The 20,509-nt window shown below is 46.8% G+C and overlaps 1 protein-coding gene across 3 annotated transcripts in view; it reads left to right on the forward strand.

The window, feature by feature from the left end:
• Positions 1–20,509, forward strand: part of atrn (attractin) — a 224,120-nt gene that overhangs the window by 197,771 nt on the left and 5,840 nt on the right. For all 3 annotated transcript variants that reach the window (XM_056295270.1, XM_056295271.1, XM_056295272.1), the window contains exons 27-28: positions 1,822–1,929; positions 20,090–20,204. In XM_056295270.1, the coding sequence (XP_056151245.1) occupies positions 1,822–1,929; positions 20,090–20,204 (223 nt within the window). The remainder of the gene's footprint in view (positions 1–1,821; positions 1,930–20,089; positions 20,205–20,509) is intronic.

A 20,509-nucleotide genomic window follows, 5' to 3' on the forward strand; every position in this document is an offset into this window, starting at 1 on the left:
AAGCCGTGTCAAGGATGCGATTATAAGGCGGCACGGCCATCGGAGGGCGTGTTAAAGATGTCAATAACCGTAATCGACAGCCTCTCGGCGGGGTGAAGGAAAATAAAAGTGCTCATCACGTTAATTGCGAACGATTGCGTTGGGCCGCGTGTTAGAGGTGCTGCTCACGCGTGGCTTCACTTGGCCGTTCTGAGTTGAGTTCGTAGTGCCGCTCTTTTCTCCCACCTGTTCCCCAGAGTGTCTCCAGCGCTTAATGAGCGTCGGGCTAATGGATCATGGCGTGCCGGGTTTGAAGTGTCTTTCTCGGTGCACGCGCGCATGAGTGTGCAAGTGCACACACGCACGTACGCACACACACACACACACACACGTACACACACGCACGCACAATCACATAAATGCACACATGCCTCATCAAACGCCATCTTTTTACACTTGGATTTGGCTCTGTGACCTGACTTTGAAGTACCGTGAGTCACTCCTCACACAAACCGTCAATTAGAGTCAAGCACTTTTGGATGTCCGGGTAGCGTAGCGGTCTATTCTGTTGCCTACCGACACGGGGATCGTCGGTTCGAATCCCCGTGTTACCTCCGGCTGTGGTCGGGCATCCATCCGTCCATTCATCCATCCATATCCATCCATCATCCAAGCCGCTTAACCTGCTCTCAGGGTCGCGGAGGTGCTGGAGCCTATCCCAGCAGTCATTGGGCGGCAGGCGGGGAGACACCTGGACAGGCCGCCAGGCCATCACAGGGCTGGTCGGGCATCCCTACAGACACAATTGGCCGTGTCTGCAGGTGGGAAGCCAGGTGTGGGGTATGTGTCCTGGTCGCTGCACTAGCGCCTCCTCTGATCGGTCAGGGCGCCTGTTTGGGGGGGGGGGGGGTTGAATTAGGGGTAATAGCATGATCCTCCCATGTGCCACGTCCCCCCTGCGTGAAACTCCTCACTGTCAGGTGAAAAAGAAGCGGCTGGCTTCTCCACATGTATTGGAAGAGGCATGTGGTAGTCTGCAGCCCTCCCCGGATCAGCAGAGGGGGTGGAGCAGCCACCATGATGGCTCGGGAGAGTGGGGTAATTGGCCAAGTACAATTGGGGAGAAAATCCAAAAAGAATCAAGCAGTTTTTTCTTTTCCTTTATATCGAATGTTTGATTTTCCTATTCAGTGTTTTTTTTTTCTCCGTCTCCACCGGCGTCTTGCTCACCTGTGTGAGGGCTGCAGGAGTTTCTGTTTGTTTCGAGGTCTGTGGGAAGGGGAAGCGCTTCAGGTTACGAGGTCTTGGTGCCTTGACAGTTGAAAGTGTTTGTTTATGTATTTATAGGCCGTCTGTTGCTGTGACAGTTGATGACACACACACCTCTCTTTGTTTACTGCAGTGTTGGGCCTTTCTCCTCGCCACCATCCTCATCCTCCACCTCTCTCCTCTCTCTCTCTCTCTCTCTTTCTGCCCCACAGCTCTCTGCTGCTCTTCCCTGCTGTTCACCTTCTGCCTCCTCCTCTCGCTGCTCTTCCTTCCACCTTCTCCTACTCCTTGCCTTCTCCCTTCACTTTTCTTCTTCCTCCATCTCATCTTCTGCCTCCTCCATTTTTATATTAGTCTGTTTTTCTTCGGTTTGCTGTCATCATCCACATCCTCCTACTGTGGTTTTGTTCAATGGCTAAAAAGAAGGGTTCCTTAAACTTCTAGAATGCTCTACTAGTAATTACCATCTTTTTTTTATACTTCCTCTCAAGAGCTTCGGCAAGAAAGTTGATCAGACAATAGACTGTCTGTCTGTCACTGACCTTCGCCCCTTTCCCCCCTCTTCCTCCCTAGCAACTGCTGAGGGAGATGCAGCAGATGGCCAGCCGGCCTTTCGCCACCGTCAACGTCGCCTTGGAGACGGACGAGGAGCCGCCCGACCTGATTGGAGGAAACATCAAGGTGAGCGCAGTGACCTTTTTTTGTTTTTTTTCTTGGTGTGACCAAACCCCAGGAGATCTTCCATTCTTTATTTTCTTTCTGGACTGACAGGGAAGCAGAGAGCCGCTCATCATCAGCATCATCTCTCATTCTCCCTCAGCTGGGGTAGCTGCTTCTTAAGCTATCTAGGTCATTTACATGGTTGTGCCACATTGATAGGTATTCTGCACGCCACCTGTCCAGAGCCGTTTCAGGTTTTTGAACTCTTTGAGGCAGTTCCATCAGTTTTTCCACATGCTGCAGAGGCCAAAACAGAGTCCCAATTAGCAAGAGGGGTTTGAAGTTTAGTGCAGGTCTAGTACACCTAATGAGGGGCCAGCACAGTTTACGTTTGCCCGGATGAGGCAAAGGCAGAACTCGCTTGATGAAAGTGGGCAGATGATGAGTAATACAGCACTGCTATGTCCAGCAGAGTAGGCTGAGAATTAAAATAGGAAGTCGGCTGAACCACTAAACCCATGTGTTAATCAGATGCTAAGTAGACTGGAGGTATTGTGGAGTTGGAGAACAGGTAGGAGTTTTATTCTGAGTCAAATTACCCTCCATTTGAACAAAAACCCACTCTTTAAAACTAATTGTTAGTATGGAGCTAAAACATGTTATTAGTTACTGTTTGACAAATCACTCAGCTTGTGGCGTTTGCTTACAAAACAGTTTTGGGTTGAAGGTTAGGATAACCTTTTTGAAATATCAGCTGGTGACCTCCATGTTGCAAGATTCTGACCAAATGTATATGTGGAACTTTTCAGTTAGATCATTTGTATATTTACTGTCATACAGGTTACAAATTGAGTTGTGAAAAGTACAAGGAGGGTAAGACATTCACAGTGGGTCTTGGTCCTGCTCGAATTAGTAGTCGGCTGGATACCGTGTTTGCGCGTAATGTGTTTAACGTCAAATAATTGTACAGATGTATTGGGTTAAAATATTGGATTTTAAATTCAAGTGTTGGCAGAAGAGGCCCTTGAGATTTTTTTCTGATATAATCAGTTTTGCAAAAAACGTGATTCTGAATTATCTTGTCGCACACGAATAAATTTCTTATGGATATTTGAGGCATGTATATATGGCATGCACTGAGCCACGGGCCAGATATACCTGTGTCTGTGCACTTTGTGATGAATGACCGCTGAATGCAGGTGCAGTGCAGAATTAGAAGCCTGTTTCAGAAGGGTGGCTCTGGGGCCCCATGGCACTGACAGGGCCCATGCATCTCAAGGGTTTTTGCTTCCAAGTGCAAGGTTACTCCCAGCAAAGTCTGCAAGGCCCCCTCTTGGGTAAAGCTCCAGCTAATTGACTCCCTGTTGGAACAGTATGCATCACAGAAGTTATCCGAGTCATTTTCTTAGTCTTCCTTTGTCCTCGAAAATATCCTTCCTCTGTACCATGGTCTCTTCTTCATAGTCTGTTGTTACCTAGCCTTCTCTTCTCATCTTATCTCGTCTTTTTTCTCTGTTCTCCTCTCTTTTCCTTTCATCTTATCTACAGTACCAACTCTAGACCATGTCAGCCGGTGGGCCAGAATGGGCATTGTTCTCTTTGAGAAGCCAGTTACATTAGAATTTAATGTTCTCCATACAAATGAAGGACATACAAAGCTATTTTCCTTACAAACATCTCATCGGGGGCGGAGCAGAGGGGTGGTTTCTTGGACTCCAGCCTGAATGTTTTCTCAAGAGCCCTGAATCTTTAGGATTTTAAAATAACTTCAACTTTGTGTCATTTCCCTTCAGTCTCTCTGACTAGACCAGCAAATAAATGGAACAAAAGTTGTGTAACTGCGGAAATATTGCCATCTATATGTCCGCACTAACATTGTCATGGGGGGGGGGGCTGTTGTGTTGCGTGTGTCATGTTTCATTCAGTCGTGTCAGCTCAGTGAGCAGGCTTTCTAGCTAGCTAACTAGCTATGGACATACAGAAGTTTTTCATGAGGAGTCAACCTCAGCCGCCATCCACAGAAAGTGCTTCAGCAGCATCAGCCAGTGAACCGCGGACAGATGTTGTTTAAACTTTGTGAATCCACAGCTATAACACTTGGGCTAGCAGCAGTGAGTTTGTGAGGTGACTAGCCTAATATGGATTGCTGGCTAGAAAGCTAACATTAGTTGGCGAGCTAACCGTAGCTAACATTTGCTAGCTAGCCAGCAATCCATATGAGGTTAGTCACCTCACCAACTCACTGCTACTACAAACCATGGATGGATGCATAGTACAAACATTAAGCAACACAACTTCACTCAGTAAATCTGCTCAAAATGCAATCAAATCAAATACACAGATGCCCCAACCCCTCTTCGACACCAAATTATTTGTTAAACAGTTGTCAGTTGGGGCGTCTGGGTAGCATAGCAGGCTATTCCGTTGCCTACCAACATGGGGCTCGCCGGTTCGAATTCCCGTGTTACCTCCGGCTTGGTCGGGCATCCCTACAGGTACCATTGGCCGTGTCTGTGGGTGGGAAGCTGGATGTGGGTATGTGTCCTGGTCGCTGCACTTGCACCTCCTCTGGTCGGTCGGGGCGCCTGTTCGGTTGGGAGGGGGAACTGGGGGGAATAGCGTGATCTTCCCATGCGCTATGTCTCCCTGGCAAAACTCCTCACTGTCAGGGGAAAAGAAGTGGCTGGCAACTCCGCGTGTATCGGAGGAGACGTGGTAGTCTGCAGCCCTTCCTGGATCGGCAGAGAGGGTAGAGCAGTAACTGGGATGGGTCGGAAGAGTGGGGTAATTGGCCAAGTACAATTGGGGAGAAAAAGGGGGGGGGGGGACAGTTGTCAGTTAAATGAGTTACACTGCTGTCAAGTTTGTTTACATCAGGTATGTCATAGGCAGTGAGCGTGACGTGCAATGTTAGCAACTCTTTTGGATAACATTACATTAAATGTTAAAAGTCTTTGTTTATATGAACAGATAAAAACTAAACTTTTCCAAGAAACAGGAAATAGGTTGCCATTGATTAACCCACAGCCCACAGCGCTAAAACATGAGCTCTGTTTTTCTAGCCTGTATTTGTTTACAGTTTGGAAAATTAAGTTATGCAGAATTAGCTATTATAAGTTCTAGTTTGCTATATATCATTGGATGTACTGACAACTGTCACTGGATTACTTTGATACTGAAGAACACTTGAAATGTGATGATTCCCAGACAAGTTCTGGAGTTATAAGGAGCTTCTTTTTTCTCTGATTTGTAAGCAGATTTATGGATGTTTGTTTGTGATGGACATCAGGAATAATTGTATTCTTGGAAAGTGTAAGTCAGACTGACTCTCAAAATGTGTGTCATGTCTGTGTTCAGGTTTGACTCTGATTTTTGACACAGAAATTGACACTGACGTGATGGCTGCTGTAAGGTTACGAAGTTGACGGTTGAATTTATCGAGAATTCATCCAGAGAATCTCATGACAACTGTTTCAAACCTTACAGAATCAATGTGAGCTAAAGCACACGAACTGTAAAGCTGTGTAGTATTATATTTAAACCCCATAAACATTGCATATGGTGTGTAGGCCTTCCACATGTAATAAAACAGAAACACTGCTTTATAGCTATATTTTCATCTTTACTGTCTAAAACCCGGTTTTCCAGTGAGAAAAGTTCATTTTTAATAAGGTTGAATTTATGCTCCTTCCAAATGCCATCAACCGCAAAGGTAATTTAGCTTCTCTATGTAAAGGTCTACTCAGAGCCTTATAGGGCCTTTCCACACCTGGTTTTGTTACATAGTATACATTTTATCTGGTTAGTTTTGGTCTCACATTGCAATTATGCGAGCGCACTAAAGAACTTTACATGACGTACCTACTTCCTGTTGTCATCACCTACGTGGAATGTGTCTCCCTGTACTTTACATTGATTGGTTTGTAGACGAACATGCGTCTGATGTCAGTGTATTGTCAATTCTATCACTTTTTTTGTGGGGGTGGGGGGTTTGGCCCCCCCCCCTTTCTCCCCAATTGTACTTGGCCAGTTACCCCACTCTTCCGAGCTGTCCCGGTCGCTGCTCCACCCCCTCTGCCGATCCGGGGATGGCTGCAGACTACCACATGTCTCCTCCAATACATGTGGAGTCGCCAGCTGCTTCTTTTCACCTGACAGCGAGGAGTTTCGCCAGGGGGACATAGCGCGTGGGAGGATCACGCTATTCCCCCCACCGACCAGAGGAGGCGCTAGTGCAGCGACCAGGACACATACCCTCATCCGGTTTCCCACCTGCAGACACGGCCAATTGTGTCTGTAGGGGCGCCCAACCAGGCTGGAGGTAACATGGGGATTCGAACCGGTGATCCCCATGTTGATAGGCAACAGAATAGACTGCTACGCTACCCGGGCGCCCCCAAAGCACCCTTAGTATTTAAAGAGTATTTGTTGCCAATTTTATTAAAAAGTCTCCAGTGTATGAACAAAATAATGAATGTGCTGGTTTTGGCTTACCAGCTGTCTTTGATGGGATGCACAGCTGCCCCTCTCTCTCTCTCTCTCTCTCTCTCTCTCTCTCTCTCTCTCTCTCTCTCTCTCTCTCTCTCTCTGTCTCTCATACACACACACACACACCAGCTTTGCTAAGGAGTAAGAAGATCAAGAGAAGAAGTAACTATCTAGTATTAGCAGCCAGATCTCACGATCTAGTATGTAGTTGGATCTTACATGATGAGTTTGTAGGAATGCAGTATTTCCCATATATCCCTGCTCAGCCTGATATTCTCCACAAGCTAGACTGGAGAGCGGAGCTCAGCTTAATGAGCCATTAAAGTTAGCCACACTGCCACCATCGCTGTGCACCATGCAGTTCATGATCTCGTGAAGACGGAGTAAATACCTCCTCCATAATGTTCACTAGCGGACCAGGGTGGAGCTACAGTAGAGAGCTGTTAAATGACTGCTCACCGCTCCGTCCTCTTCTGTGGATGCCTGACATAGTATAATAATATATGGTTATTTATTGACTTTCAACTTTGTGGCGTATTTCTGCGTCTTGTTCTTCTGTGCATCAGTCCATCATCTATTAAGAGTTGATTAAGCATGCTTTTGTTGTTGCTCTGCCTGTTTTTATTTTTATTTCTTATTTTTATACCTTGCAAAAACAAATCAAAATTAAATGGAAAAAAATAGCTCGGGGGGGGGGGTCAGGCTAATTATTGAGCTGCCCCCTTTAGATTTCAGAATTGCCATTGCTTGTCTTTCTTCCCACTCCCTTGCTTTCTCTACTCTTATCCTTTCTTCTTCTTTTCTTAATTTTCTTAGTTTTCCTCTCATCTAATGTCCCTGGTTTAATACAGCATCCTGCTCTCATTTAAAATCCCTACACTGTTCTTATCACTGGCGTGAGGTCTCCTGCTGCCCTTATCTACAGTTCAGATGTGTGTGTGTTTGGGGGGGGGGGGCAACTCTATGACGAATTGAAGCGGTGGAAATCAGCTGGAATCCTCTGTCACCCCCACCTATTCTCCTCTGTCTCGGCTCTACCGCTCCCCCTGCCTCTCCTCTTCTTTTCTCCCATTCTTCCCAGCCCTGCTCTCCTCCTCTCCGTCAAACCCTGAGCAGAGATCCAATTTAGATCTTCCTTCCCAGTCTCCCCCCGTCTCTCTCTCTCTCTCCCCCTCTCTCTCTCTCTCTCTCTCTCTCTCTCTCTCTCTCTCTCTCTCTCTCTCTCTCTCTCACTCCAACACTCCAACAGCTCCGGCCCTCGGCTCACACTACCCTATCTCCCCCTGGCCCGGGTTGAGCAGGTGAAGACCAGCTTCTCCCCATTGTTTTCCGCCCTCTTTTATCGAGAGGCCACGGTGGAGCATTATGACCCGCGTTCGGAGAAGAGAGAGAAGGGGGGACGTTGGGGCGATGGCGAGCTGCCGCCTGGCGCGGCAAGAGGGAAGATCATTAAAGTTGTTTATGGCCTCCATGGGAAGTCCAAACTCGCGCTGACAGTGAGATATAAACTCCCCGCTCCTCCCCGAATGGAGTGCGGTGTCTTTGTGGGCAGATGATTATGTTTGTGATGCGTTCCTGTTTTATTTATAGACGCCCTGGGCTGTCGGGGGTGAGGCGGTGATGACAGGTGATGTGGGAGATGCTGGCCGGTGACTAAGAAGCAGTTGTGTTTTATCGAAACTAATTCTACCTCGCCATTAACAACACCCGCGGTCGTTGAATGGTGCGTTATACTTTTCGGCATTTCATCGACACCCTTATCTACAGCGGCTCACCAAACGTGTCGAGTTATGATAAGCCTCGCCCCCATAGATTGACAAAATAATAAGCGTTGACAAAATAGTAAGCAGTCGGTGAAGAGTCGGGCAAGGGCGGAAGCCGAAGCAGTTTGATAAAGGCATCCGCGTCCACGGGAAGATGATGAAGTGAAAGGTAGAGAAACGTCTCGTCAACAAAAAAATGTTTTTTGTCGTTCTTCTTTTTGTTCTTTTCACTGGACTTAATAGGAAAAAAATACAAAAACCGTGTACAAAATGTCCCCTGCGCCACCCCAATTAATTTGCATTATTTGAAGTTGTTTTATATTTTCACTTTTTAACAGCTTTTCCTTGTTTTCATTTACTAAAAGGTTCTTTTCAATTTTATAAATGTTACGTCTTCACACATCCCCAGTTTCCCTTCCTGTCGTCAGACTCACAACTCGCACAATTTTGTCGCACTCGTGCAACGACAATAAAAGAGGCATTGAATAAAAACTTTTGGTAACACTTTCTATGAAGCTTGCATCTATAACGCCCTATAAGCATCTATAACGCCCTATAAGTGTAGCTATAAGTCATTGTAAGATTCATTATAACCATGTATACGCCCTCACAACACCTCATAACCACCTTTATGATACATTATGTCAATTTAAAACGGATTTATGCATTATAATTTATAATGCATAAATACATTTATGATGACATATTTATAATTTATAAATATGTCATCATTAGCCTGTTTATCTGTCTAATGTCATAATGCATTATAGCCAACTTGTTTTGCTGAAGTTTTGTAGAGAAGCTATTTCACAGTCTTCAGCCATAACCGTTAGTCATTGTAATACACATTATAGAAAAGTATGGGCCTTATAAATGCAGTAGATGCTTATTGGGCATTATAGATGCTTATAGGGCGTTATAGATGCTTATAAGGCATTATAGATGCAAGCTTCATAGAAAGTGAACTTTTTCTTTTTGGTCGGAGGGTTCTTCTCTCTCCAGTCCTTTGCCTTTCAGCATGAATAAGCGACAGCGAGACAAAACACACCCTTGCCAAACACAAGTCAAGCCAAACACACACTCACCCAAGTTGACTCAGAGGAAGTTGCTGTACTTGGTGGGTAATAGCCGCAAGAGGTTTAAAAAAAAATGTTTTCGCCTCCTTTACTAATTCATTGTTTGGGGGTTTCTTTTGGTGGGGGGGGGGGGTCGAATGCGGGGGGCTCGTTTCCTCTGAGCGCCCGGAGACTCGTGCGCTGGATGAAAGCCGGCGGCCTCCGTGCACGGGGCCGCTGCAGCAGCCTGTGAGGTGTCCGTGAGGCTCAGTCCTACGCACCGGCCTAATTACCGCAGGTAATTTAACGGAACGTTTTTGCCGCTCCGCCTGGCTTGTCTAGATAACTTGCCAGTGTACCGGGGGGGGAGGGAGTTGGTGATGGTGGTGGTGGTGGTGGGGGGGGCTTAAACAAAGGCCTTCATCCGGGGAACGTTATTAACACACAGCCTCTGAAGAGGATGCGGGGGAAAGACACTACCTTTAGGGGACATCTTATGCATAAATCCCACCACAAACAAACGCACACAAGCGCACAGACGCACACACGCAGTAAGAAAGGCTGCGTAATTGAATTTTATGTGGTGTTTGTTTTTGTTTTTTTTCTTCTTCCTTAAATTTTTTTTTCTTGCTCAAAGTAGAGTGGGCGCGTCTGTTGACGGAGATAAATCTTATTGGAGGGCGGTGTGCCGTTTTCCAGTGGTCCCCATGAATTTCACAGTCAAAAAAGGGGGCGCGGGCAGCGTCGGGCTCTTCGCCCCCCATTCCATCAACGGTCCGCACAACCGATAACACAGTGCCGCCCATCGAGATGGAAACGAACCCTCGTCATGTCCGAGGTCTGTCCGTCGGCCCCCACGACCCCGAATCGATGTATCAGCGGCATGTATTCCCCCTGACCAGTTTGAATAAGGAGTCGCCGGTTTTGGAAAGTGAGAAACAACCACGTAAAACAGGCTTGACCCGACGAGCGGTGCGCAGCTGCTGCATTGGAAGTTGGACTTGGCGGAGGTGCGCTCCAGCAGCCCAAAGCTGTGAAATTAAAAAGCTGGCTCTCTTTTGTGTTTAACGCATAAAGCACAGATGAGCTGCAGGTAGGCTCGTCGTGGGCAAGTTTTTATTTAATTTAGATTGCAAACACACAGGATGAGAAGTAAATATTGCCCGGGGCAGCAACAAAGCTGGGCGCTGGAGCTGACCAAGCGCCGCCGCCGGCAAGGTCAGCAGGATTGTTCCATCTTTCCTCGGGGGTTGGAAGGGCTTCTGTGTTGTTGTTCCACAAGGTTGTAGCGCAGTTGTTTCTGGGCAATAACAGCTGAACTTAATGATGTTCTAGCGCACACTCTTTTGTTGGAAATTGAAAGAAATTACCCTCGGTGGAGAGCGGGGAAGTGTTAATCCGGCTTGTTAATTGGTTGGTGATCCATCGCTTCTTTTTTTTTTTTTTTTACTGTGCTCAGCTTTTTAAAAGGTGATTTCAGTTTTTTGTTACAACCTAGGTCTTCTTTTCCTCGTTTTTGCCATTGTGCAAATCAGTGTTGGCAGCTCAGATAATTATGTTGACTTGGACTTGTTGAACCTTGTCAGACAGTCGCATTTCATGGCCCTGTAAGACACCAGTTTAAGTCCGTGTCCCGTGGCAGTCCTGTATCCAAGATCCCAAGAATGACACCGGTGGCTAAAACGACATCATAATCGATATACATGATGGCAGAAACTGCCAAACTAGCCTCATACAAATTAAAGCAGGGTTAGGGTAGGCTACAGACCCCAACCCGAAGGGTCATTGCCGATGAATAGATGCTGAAAAGTGTGAAGTGTAGCAAGTCGTTGGCAGTTGGTGCTGCACGATTAACCTGATCGCCAACTCAATGTCAGCCTGTGCAGTTACGTAGCCGCAAAAGGCTGCCATTTAATTAAATAATAAAATATGTGTATTTGAACGTCTGTTTGTGTGCAGTCTGCATATCTACGCCCATAATTAAGAGATGACCAATCAGTCTCTGTTTAGGCAGTGAAGTGCGTGCAGTCTACGGTCACATGACTATCCGGTGTGCCGCGTGCAGACCGGAAAGAAGGATGACAATGAGCAGGTTAATGCTGATGAACTGGCGGCACGGTGTCACAGTGGTCAGTGCTGTCGCCTCACAGCAAGAAGGTCCTGGGTTCGAACCCCGGGGTTGTCCAACCTTGGGGGGTCATCCCAGGGCATCCTCTGTGTGGAGTTTGCATGTTCTCCCCATGTCTGTGGTGGGTTTTCTCCGGGTGCTCCAGTTTCCCCCACCATCAAAAAGACATGCATGTTAGGGTTAATATTCCTTTCTGTGCCCCTGAGCAAGGCATGGCGAGACCAACTGGAGTTGGTCCCCGGGCGCTGCACGGCGGCTGCCCACTGCTCCTCACTACACAGCTAGGGTGGGTTAAATATTTTGGATTCAAGCTCAGGGACATTGAGCAGAAAGAGGTACTGTGTAAAACCTGCAAAATGACAGTCGCTACATGTCACGGCAACACAACACGTTTGTGTTATTTGTGTACATATAAATTTGTTTATTATATCGCAACCGCAAATCGCAGTATTGTGACCTTTTCACCAAACCGTGCCGCACTAGTGGCAATCACAGAGTTGTCTTACTTTGAAAATGTTGGCGGGTTTTACAGCGAGCTTTCTGGACTTTTCCACGCCTTAACTGTACCATCAAAGCAGCTTGTCGGTCCCTGGTGGCGTGTTGGTATGCAGGCTGTGTTACAGTCAAGTTAACCCTCCCTGAGGTGGGCAGCCATTCGCTATTTTCTGCTGAAAGGTCATCGGCGCCACTTGGAAAATGCAAAACGAGGCACTTCCGTCAGCACCGGTGACCGTATCGTGGCGTGTGTCTCCTGAACGTTTGTCGTATGGCAGGAACGGGTCAGAGTTGTCCTAAGCTTCGGGCTGCTTTCGCCACATTCACCAGCAGCTGGTTGCGCGTTTAATAGTCGCTGTCTGTTGTCGACTTTAGCCAGTGGTGTGACTGTGGCGTTTCAGCCCAGTCGGTCAGCCAGTCTCCCCGTCAGCTGCTGCAGCTCTACCCCACTGAGCCCATTTGTTTGCATGTGGACCGGTCCTGCTGTCTGGACCTGGAGGGCTTTGCCCACTCAGGCTCAGGTGCACAGGCTGGTGTCTGGCACGCATATGCACACACAATACTCACATACAAGTGTTTCTGCACAAACAGACACAAAATCGTGTTCCCCCTCGGAATTTGCACAAACCCCACAAATGATCGCACACCCACACACACATGCAGAGTTAATCTATGCACAGATAGACGCGCACAAAAACTGAATTCCCTTCTCTCAGTGGAGCGTTGTGCTGAGCCATGCATGTGCACACACGTCCACAAATCACATGCATGTCTGTAAATGTGTTTGGCCATGTGCACCCCCCCACACACACACACACACACACACATACAAGGACATGTTGATACACAAATACATAGGCGTGCACAAACACACACACACACGGATCAGGAGCGCCCTGGTCTTTTAAGCTGCTCCCTTGCTAGCTGTGACAGCCTGTGTATCCTGCTGGTATGAAAGGTAAGCCTCGGAGAGATGGAGCGAAGAATAAACGTGTAAAATGGGTCAGAGCCTGAATATCATTACAGTCTTATTTCCTGTGTGCATGCATTATTGTGTGTGTGTGTTTTGAGTGTGAGACAGAATGAAATATAGGTCTAGATTGAATAGTGTCTGTGAGAGTGTGTGTGTGCGTGTTTTAATTTCTCCACACTTGTGAAGAATAAATGCCCTCATAAGGATAGTGTATTGCTGAACCACCTACGTCGTGCGGAGCTAAAATGGTCCCCATGAGGTAGGTGGTTCAGAAGTGGGTCATTTCTTGGCTCGGGTTCGGTTTACGACAAGTTGTGTTTGTGGTTTGGCCTAGGTGTAGTGTTAGAGTTAGGCATTTGAATGAGGATCCAGGTTAGGGGTTATGGTGTGACGTAAATTTGGGCTGGTTTTGGGTATTTTAAGGTTAAGGAGGTAAAGGTAATGGTTGAGTTAGCATTAGTAAAAGGGTTAACGGTAGGGTCCGTTTGAGGGTTTGGGGTTAGAGAGAAAAGATTTTGGTAATTTCTTTGTCCCCGTGAGGATACTAAAAAAATGTGTGGGTGGGTGGGTGAGAGAGAAAGTGTCAAATCATGCTGTTATTTTCCTGTCCAGCTCAGGAAATAGACAAAAAAGGTTGCAACGGGGCGGGGGGGGGGTGCCGGGTAACACAGCGGTCTATTCCATTGCCTACCAACACGGGGATCGCTGGTTCTAATTCCCGTGTTACCTCCGGCTTGGTCGGGCGTCCCTACAGACACAACTGGCCGTGTCTGCGGGTGGGACACCGGATGTGGGTATGTGTCCTGGTTGCTGCACTAGCGCCTTCTCTGGTTGGTTGGGGCGCCTGTTCCAGGGGGGAGGAGGAACTGAGGGGAATAGCATGATCCTCCCACGCGCTATGTCCGCCTGGCGAAACTCCTCACTGTCAGGGGAAAAGGAGCAGCTGGCAACTGACTCCACATGTATGGGAGGAGGCATGCGGTAGTCTGCAGACCTCCCTGGATAAGCAGAGGGGGTGGAGCAGTGACCAGGATGGCTCGGAAGACTGGGGTAATTGGCTGGATATAATTGGGGAGAAAAAGGGAGGATTCCCCCCCCCCCATAAATAACTATATATATAACTATATAACTATATATATATATAACTATATATATATAGTTATATATAGTTATATAACTATATATAACTATATATATAACTATATACATATAACTATATAACTATATACATATAACTATATATAACTATATATAACTATATATATATATATATATATAGCACCAGTGTGAGCAAGAGAGTGAAAGCGGTGGAGGGAAATAGAAGACTTGCCACCTCATACAGGCACAGGCCCTCTCTTGTATTGAAGGCAAACCCATGAATATTGCATCAGACGGCCAGCAGTAGATCTGCCCCGCGTTTACACGGGCAAAGCTCGTCCAGGCTTCTGCATGAGTCACAGATAAACGGGGAAGGCCTGACCTCAAAGAGCCAGGTGTGTCACACTTTGCCAGCAGTGACAAGAGTGTGCATAGTCAGCTACTCCCCTCACCCCAACAACTCAATCTCCCCTCCCAGCCATACCGATAGGAGGCTTTGCACGGGCGTGCTTGATAACCAAATCGTGACGCACACTCGGTGGCATGGTCGCAATATTTTACCTTGCAGGAGTAAAGAAAACACGACCAATTTCAGCGTGTGGCTCAGCGGGGATGACTGGGGTCGGGAGGTTTTGAGTGGCAGCGTCATAGTTAACTGTATTCAGATGTTGACATAATACTGAACTGCATTTCCATTTTCCACTCCACTGTGTAATTTATAACACAAAATTAAAATATGTGCCTTTTCTTTGCATTAACATTTTCAGACGAGGGAAAAATGACATTTCATTTTTCAAAGACTCGCCGCTTGTCACGGTTAAAAAAAAAATCATTGTAGTTCACTGTTCCAGTGACATTATCACTATCCCACTTGTTCTTCATGGCTCAAATTAAATTTGCTATTGCAGTGAAATTTTCACAGTGTCATGCTTTCGGGTTAACAAAATTCAAATACAATTTTCTATTGCCTTAATATCACCGTGACACACTTTGAAGTTAACAAAATTCACACTGTCATTCAGTCGAGTGGTGCTGGACTGCGTTTCATGAGCAAACCGCCGCTGTGTGTTCGGGCTCAGGATTGTGTTGTTTTCCGCTGTGTGTTTGGGCTCAGGATTGTGTTGTTTTCTGCAGAAACCTGCCTGTGTCCTGCCTGCCTGACACAGCTCCATTAGTCTGCTGCTGGTCTCTCTGAAGCAAAGTCCTGGCGTAGTGCAAATCTTCTTATTTACACGTTAACACTTAATTTTCAAGTTTGGTAATTACACGTTTATTTTTATGCCGTCCAGTATTTCTACCCGATCTCCCCTCGGGGGTAAATAAAGTATTGCTGATCTTCATCCTCATCCTCTGCAAGTCATTTTACCTGGTGGTGTTTTACATTATCAGTGCGAGCTTGCTGGCCCTTGTTAGCATAGCAAGCCAAATAGTGACCAGGGTGTTCTGAGAACTACCTGACAGGCTAATATTGTAAAAATGTTACTAGCCCAGATGAATTATTATGAGCATTATTACTTGTACTCGTATTACGTGTATTAATATCCATGATGCACTTTTGAAGTTTGAACACCAAAAAATCATAAATCAAAAGGCTGAGTGCCACATTGTTAAATGGTCTATTTACACCTACTACTACTACTACTACTACTACTACTACTATTACCACCACTATTACTACTACTACTACCACCACAACTATTACTACTACTATCACTACTACTACTACCACCACAACTATTACCACTACTACTACTACTACTACTACTACTGCCTCCACTATTACTACTACTACTACTACCAACACCACTATTACCACTACCACTACTACTACTTACTACTACCACTACTACTATTTACTACTACTACTATTACTATTTACTACTACTACTATTACTTACTACTACCACTACTACTATTACTACCACTACTGCTACTACCACTATTACTATTACTACCACTACCACTACTGCTACTACCACTACCACTATTACTACTACTACCACTACTACTACTGCTACCACTACTACTTACTACTACTGCTACTTACTACTACTACCACTACCACTACTACTACTATTTACTACTACTACTATTACTTACTATTACCACTACTACTGCTACTACTACTACTAATTATTACTACCACTACCACTACTACTACTACTGTTACTACTGCTACTTACTACTACTACTACTTTTGGCTGCTCCCGTTAGGGGGCGCCACAGCAGATCATCCATTTCCATCTCTTCCTGTCCTCTGCATCTTCCTCTGTCACACCAGCCACCTGCATGTCCTCCCTCACCACATCCATAAACCTCCTCTTTGGCCTTCTTCTTTTCCTCTTCCCTGGCAGCTCCATATTCAGCATCCTTCTCCCAATATACCCAGCATCTCTCCTCCACACATGTCCAAGCCATCTCAAACTTGTCTCTCTTGCTTTGTCTCCAAACCGTCCAACCTGAGCTGTCCCTCTAATATACACGTTCCTAATCCTGTCCTTCTTCATCACTCCCAATTAAAATCTTAGCATCTTCAACTCTGCCACCTCCAGCTCCACCTCCTGTCTTTTCATCAGTGCCACCGTCTCCAAACCATATAACATAGATGGTCTCACTACCATCTTGTAAACCTTCTCTTTAACTCGTCTATTTACACTTACATTTACTCTTTTAGCAGACAATTATATCTAAAGCAGCTTACAGGAGAGTCACAAATTAGCAGATGAATTCAGACGTTACCGACTGGCATCACAGAGTGCTAAGTAGATATCACACCATAGCCGAGAATGCATGTCAAGTGGAGGGCATTCAGTGTAGGTGCACCTTAGAGCATTAAGAGGCAGGGAATTGTGAAATCAAAGTCCACAGTAAATTTACATTGCCACAAGTCAGAAAACCGACACATTAAACCATCCAGTGCATAGAAGAATGAGCTCGGTGTAGTGGTGTTATGTAAGTATGAGCGCGATCGTAACAGTAACAGCTTGCACCAATTCAGATTCATTGCAAAGTGGTCACCACAGATTTACGTCTGAGGATTGAAGTAGGCCTTGAAGAGGAAGGTTTTTGAGGGAAGTCGTTCTAATGGAGACCCGGAGTTTGGTACGTCATTGTGGGGCCAGGTGCGGGAAAAGTCAGGACTGAGAGCTTGGCACTTTAGTAGAGTTAACAGGTGGCAGCCTACCAGAGATAGATTGAAAAGGTCCAGCGAGTCTGGAGGGAGCTAGGAGTAGAGCCACTGCTCATTCCAATCGAAAGGAACGGGTTGAGGTGGTTCGGGCATCTGATTAGGATGCCTCCTGGGCGCCTTCCTTTGGAGGTTTTCCTGGCACGTCCCGGAAAAGACCCCAGGGTAGACCTAGAACTTGCTGGAGGGACTACATGTCCAATCTGTCCTGAGAATGCCATGGGATCTCCCCCAGGAGGGGCTGGAGGATATTGCTGGGGAGAGGGACGTCTTGAGTGCCCTACTTAGCTTGCTGCCACCGCGACCCGACCCTGGAGAAGCGGCTGATGATGAGATGAGATGAGATGATGAGGTCCTGGGTTTTGAACTTCATGAAGGCAGCAGTAGGTAGCCAGTGTGAGAACACAATAGAGAGAGAGGGGTGATGTGCGTATCGACGAAGTTTAAAAACCAAGCATGCACGTCATTCTCTGCAGAATCAAAAAATATACTTGAAAAAGTTAAAGTACACTGTAACCAGACTCACACATATCAGATATTTATTCATACATGTGTAGTTCAGAGGGAATAAAGAAACACCAGGTTCACTAGTTCACGCTACTTCATTGAAATCCATTGTAAGAAAACCACATATGTCCACAGTTTGCAGCTCAAAAGTCGCAGCAGTCCATTTTAACAATGTAACATCAGAACGGCTTTATTGTGACAGTTGCCGCTATGTAAGCTAAAATGTATCTAAAGTGCAAAATTTTGTTATATTTTGTACGATAATTTAAAAGCAGGGGTGTTTTTTTTTTCTGTTCCTGAAAAGAATTGATTTTTAGAGAAACTTGGCTTTCATCAGACAGCAACAAAGCTGGGATGGCAGTGTGTCTACATTAATGAAAGCGGAGAGTTATGCAATGCTTTTAACTAACTGTTCCCTGTCATGGGTGTCAGGTTGGAAAATTAAATTTTGCTCTAGTTTATTGCACCGGGGAGAGCCATGTGTACGCAAGTTTAATTCTAACCCAACGCCACACCAGCTAATTTCACAATAGTTTTCCACTGGCTGGTCCGTGCTGGTGCTGGGCCGGAAAGGGAACCCAGATATATACATACATGGCTCTGTTTTTTGGCTTTTTTAATTTTTTAATTTTAATTTGTGTTTTTTATTAGGTTTCGGTTGTGGCCTTTGTGTGTACAGTGTTGAAAGTTCTGCGATAAGAGCTCAGTCAGACCTGGATTGTGAAAGCTGTGTACTGTAGAGACCCACTATAACTTACCATCTGTTAATATTTTAGCTCCTTTTAGATTCTGTAAAGATAAAAACGTATTCTCAGCATGCTGTTGCCTACTTGGTATTCCTGGACATGAACATAATGAGATGGTTGGATGTGCTGAGCGAGTCAAATTCTTTTGTATGGGCAGATTTCCTTGCCTAAGAAAACTTTAGAGCTGCAGAAGTCAGTCAAGAATGAGGCAGAGCGGGTGTCCGGGTGGCGTAGCGGTCTATTCCGTTGCCTACCAACATGGGGATCGCCAGTTCGAATCCCCGTGTTACCTCCGGCTTGGTTGGGCGTCCCTACAGACACAGTTGGCCGTGACTGCGGGCGGGCGGGGGGGAAGCCGGATGTGGATATGTGTCCCGGTCGCTGCACTAGCGCCTCCTGTGGTCATTCGGGGCGCCCTCTAGGGGGGGTGGGGGATCTGAGGGATGATAGCGTGATCCCCCCACGCGCTACGTCCCCCTGGCAAAACTCCTCACTGTCAGGTGAAAAGAAGTGGCTGGCGACTCCACATGTATCAGAGGAGGCATGTGGCAGTCTGCAGCCCTCCACGGATTGCCAGAGGGGGTGGAGCAGCGACCGGGACGGCTCAGAGGAGTGGGGTAATTGGACAGGTACAGGATTAGAGTTGATGGGGGGGGTGTCAATGGAGAGTTTTAATCAGCCATGCACACATGTAGGTCTTAAGGATAAAGGTCGTTCTCTACTGATTCTGTGGGACTTGATAGTGATTGTGACTGACACTCAGGACCTCAGACGGTCATAACTGACACGGGTAAACATGTTCCAGTGACTGACTCCTGGATGTTTGCCCAACTCGTCTTATTGACACAAGTGATGAGCAAAATACTTTTTTCAGTGTTCTGTGGAAAAAGAAATTCTTGGTCTGACAAACACAAGGTCATCCCGTGCTCGCTACAGCACCTTGCTGAAATGTCTAACAAAATAAGATGGAGAGCCGTTCTTAAGGGACTTTTGCTTGAGTAACGGTGTTCAGAATATTCCCAGTGTGATACCCTCTATGTCTGTATACATTTCTGCTTACATGTTTCTGTAACGGGCCTCCACAGCCCCCTGAATTCCTAATTTTGATGTTTTTGATAGTGTTACTTAAAGGGAAGCAATCATGGCGTCTGGGTGGCGCAGCGGTCTATTCTGTTGCCTACCAACACAGGGATCTTGGGTTCGAATCCCCGTGTTACCTCCAGCTTGGTCGGGCGTTCCTACAGACACAATTGGCCGTGTCTGTGGGAGGGAAGCCGGATGTGGGTATGTGTCCTGGTCTCTGTGCTAGCGCCTCCTCTGGTCGGTCAGGGTGCCTGTTCAGGGGGGAGTGGGAACTGGGGGGAGTAGCGTGAGCCTCCCATGCGCTACATCCCCCTGGTGAAACTCCTCACTGTCAGGTGAAAAGAAGCGGCTGGTGACTCCACATGTATCGGAGGAGGCATGTGGTAGTCTGCAGCCCTCCCCGGATCGGCAGAGGGGCTGGAGCGGCGAACAGGACAGCTCGGGAGAGTGGGGCAATTGGCCAAGTACAATTGGGGAGGAAAAATCCACCAAAAAAAAAAAAGAAAGATTCTGATTCTGGGAACTTGGAAGATGCAAGAAAGGCAGAAACGTTCGATGTCCTGTCGCTCTGCATGTGTTACCACGTGATATGGCGGGTGTATAATGTTTGTGTTTTCTCTCTCTCTCTCCCTCTCCCCCCCCCCCCCCACCACTGCAGACCGTCCCCAAGCCCATCGCCCTCGAGCCCTGTTTTGGCAACAAGGCGGCCGTGCTCTCCATCTTCGTGCGGTTACCCAGGGGCAGTGGGGGCATACCGCCTCCGGGACAGTCCGGTAAGACGCAGGCGTTCAGCCCTCCCCGCCTCCTCTCTTTTGCTCCTCTCCCTTGCTTTGCGCCGCATCCTCGTTGCTCGTCGGTCTCGCGGTGGCGCGTCTCTTCCCCGTGTCTCTCCTCCAGCTCCTTTCTTCTCAGTTTCTCTCACATGTCCTCCCCATCCTCTCGTCTCTCTCTCTCATCTTTCCCCTGAGTTGTCTCTGGCGAGCTGCGGGCGTTCCGCCTCCTCTCTCTGCATTCCTCTGTTGTCTTCCGCTTCTCACCTTTCCTTCCTCTATCTCCCCCATTTATCGCTCTCTTTATA

The sequence above is a fragment of the Lampris incognitus genome, chromosome 16, assembly GCF_029633865.1.
Source record: "Lampris incognitus isolate fLamInc1 chromosome 16, fLamInc1.hap2, whole genome shotgun sequence".
NCBI lineage: Eukaryota > Metazoa > Chordata > Actinopteri > Lampriformes > Lampridae > Lampris > Lampris incognitus.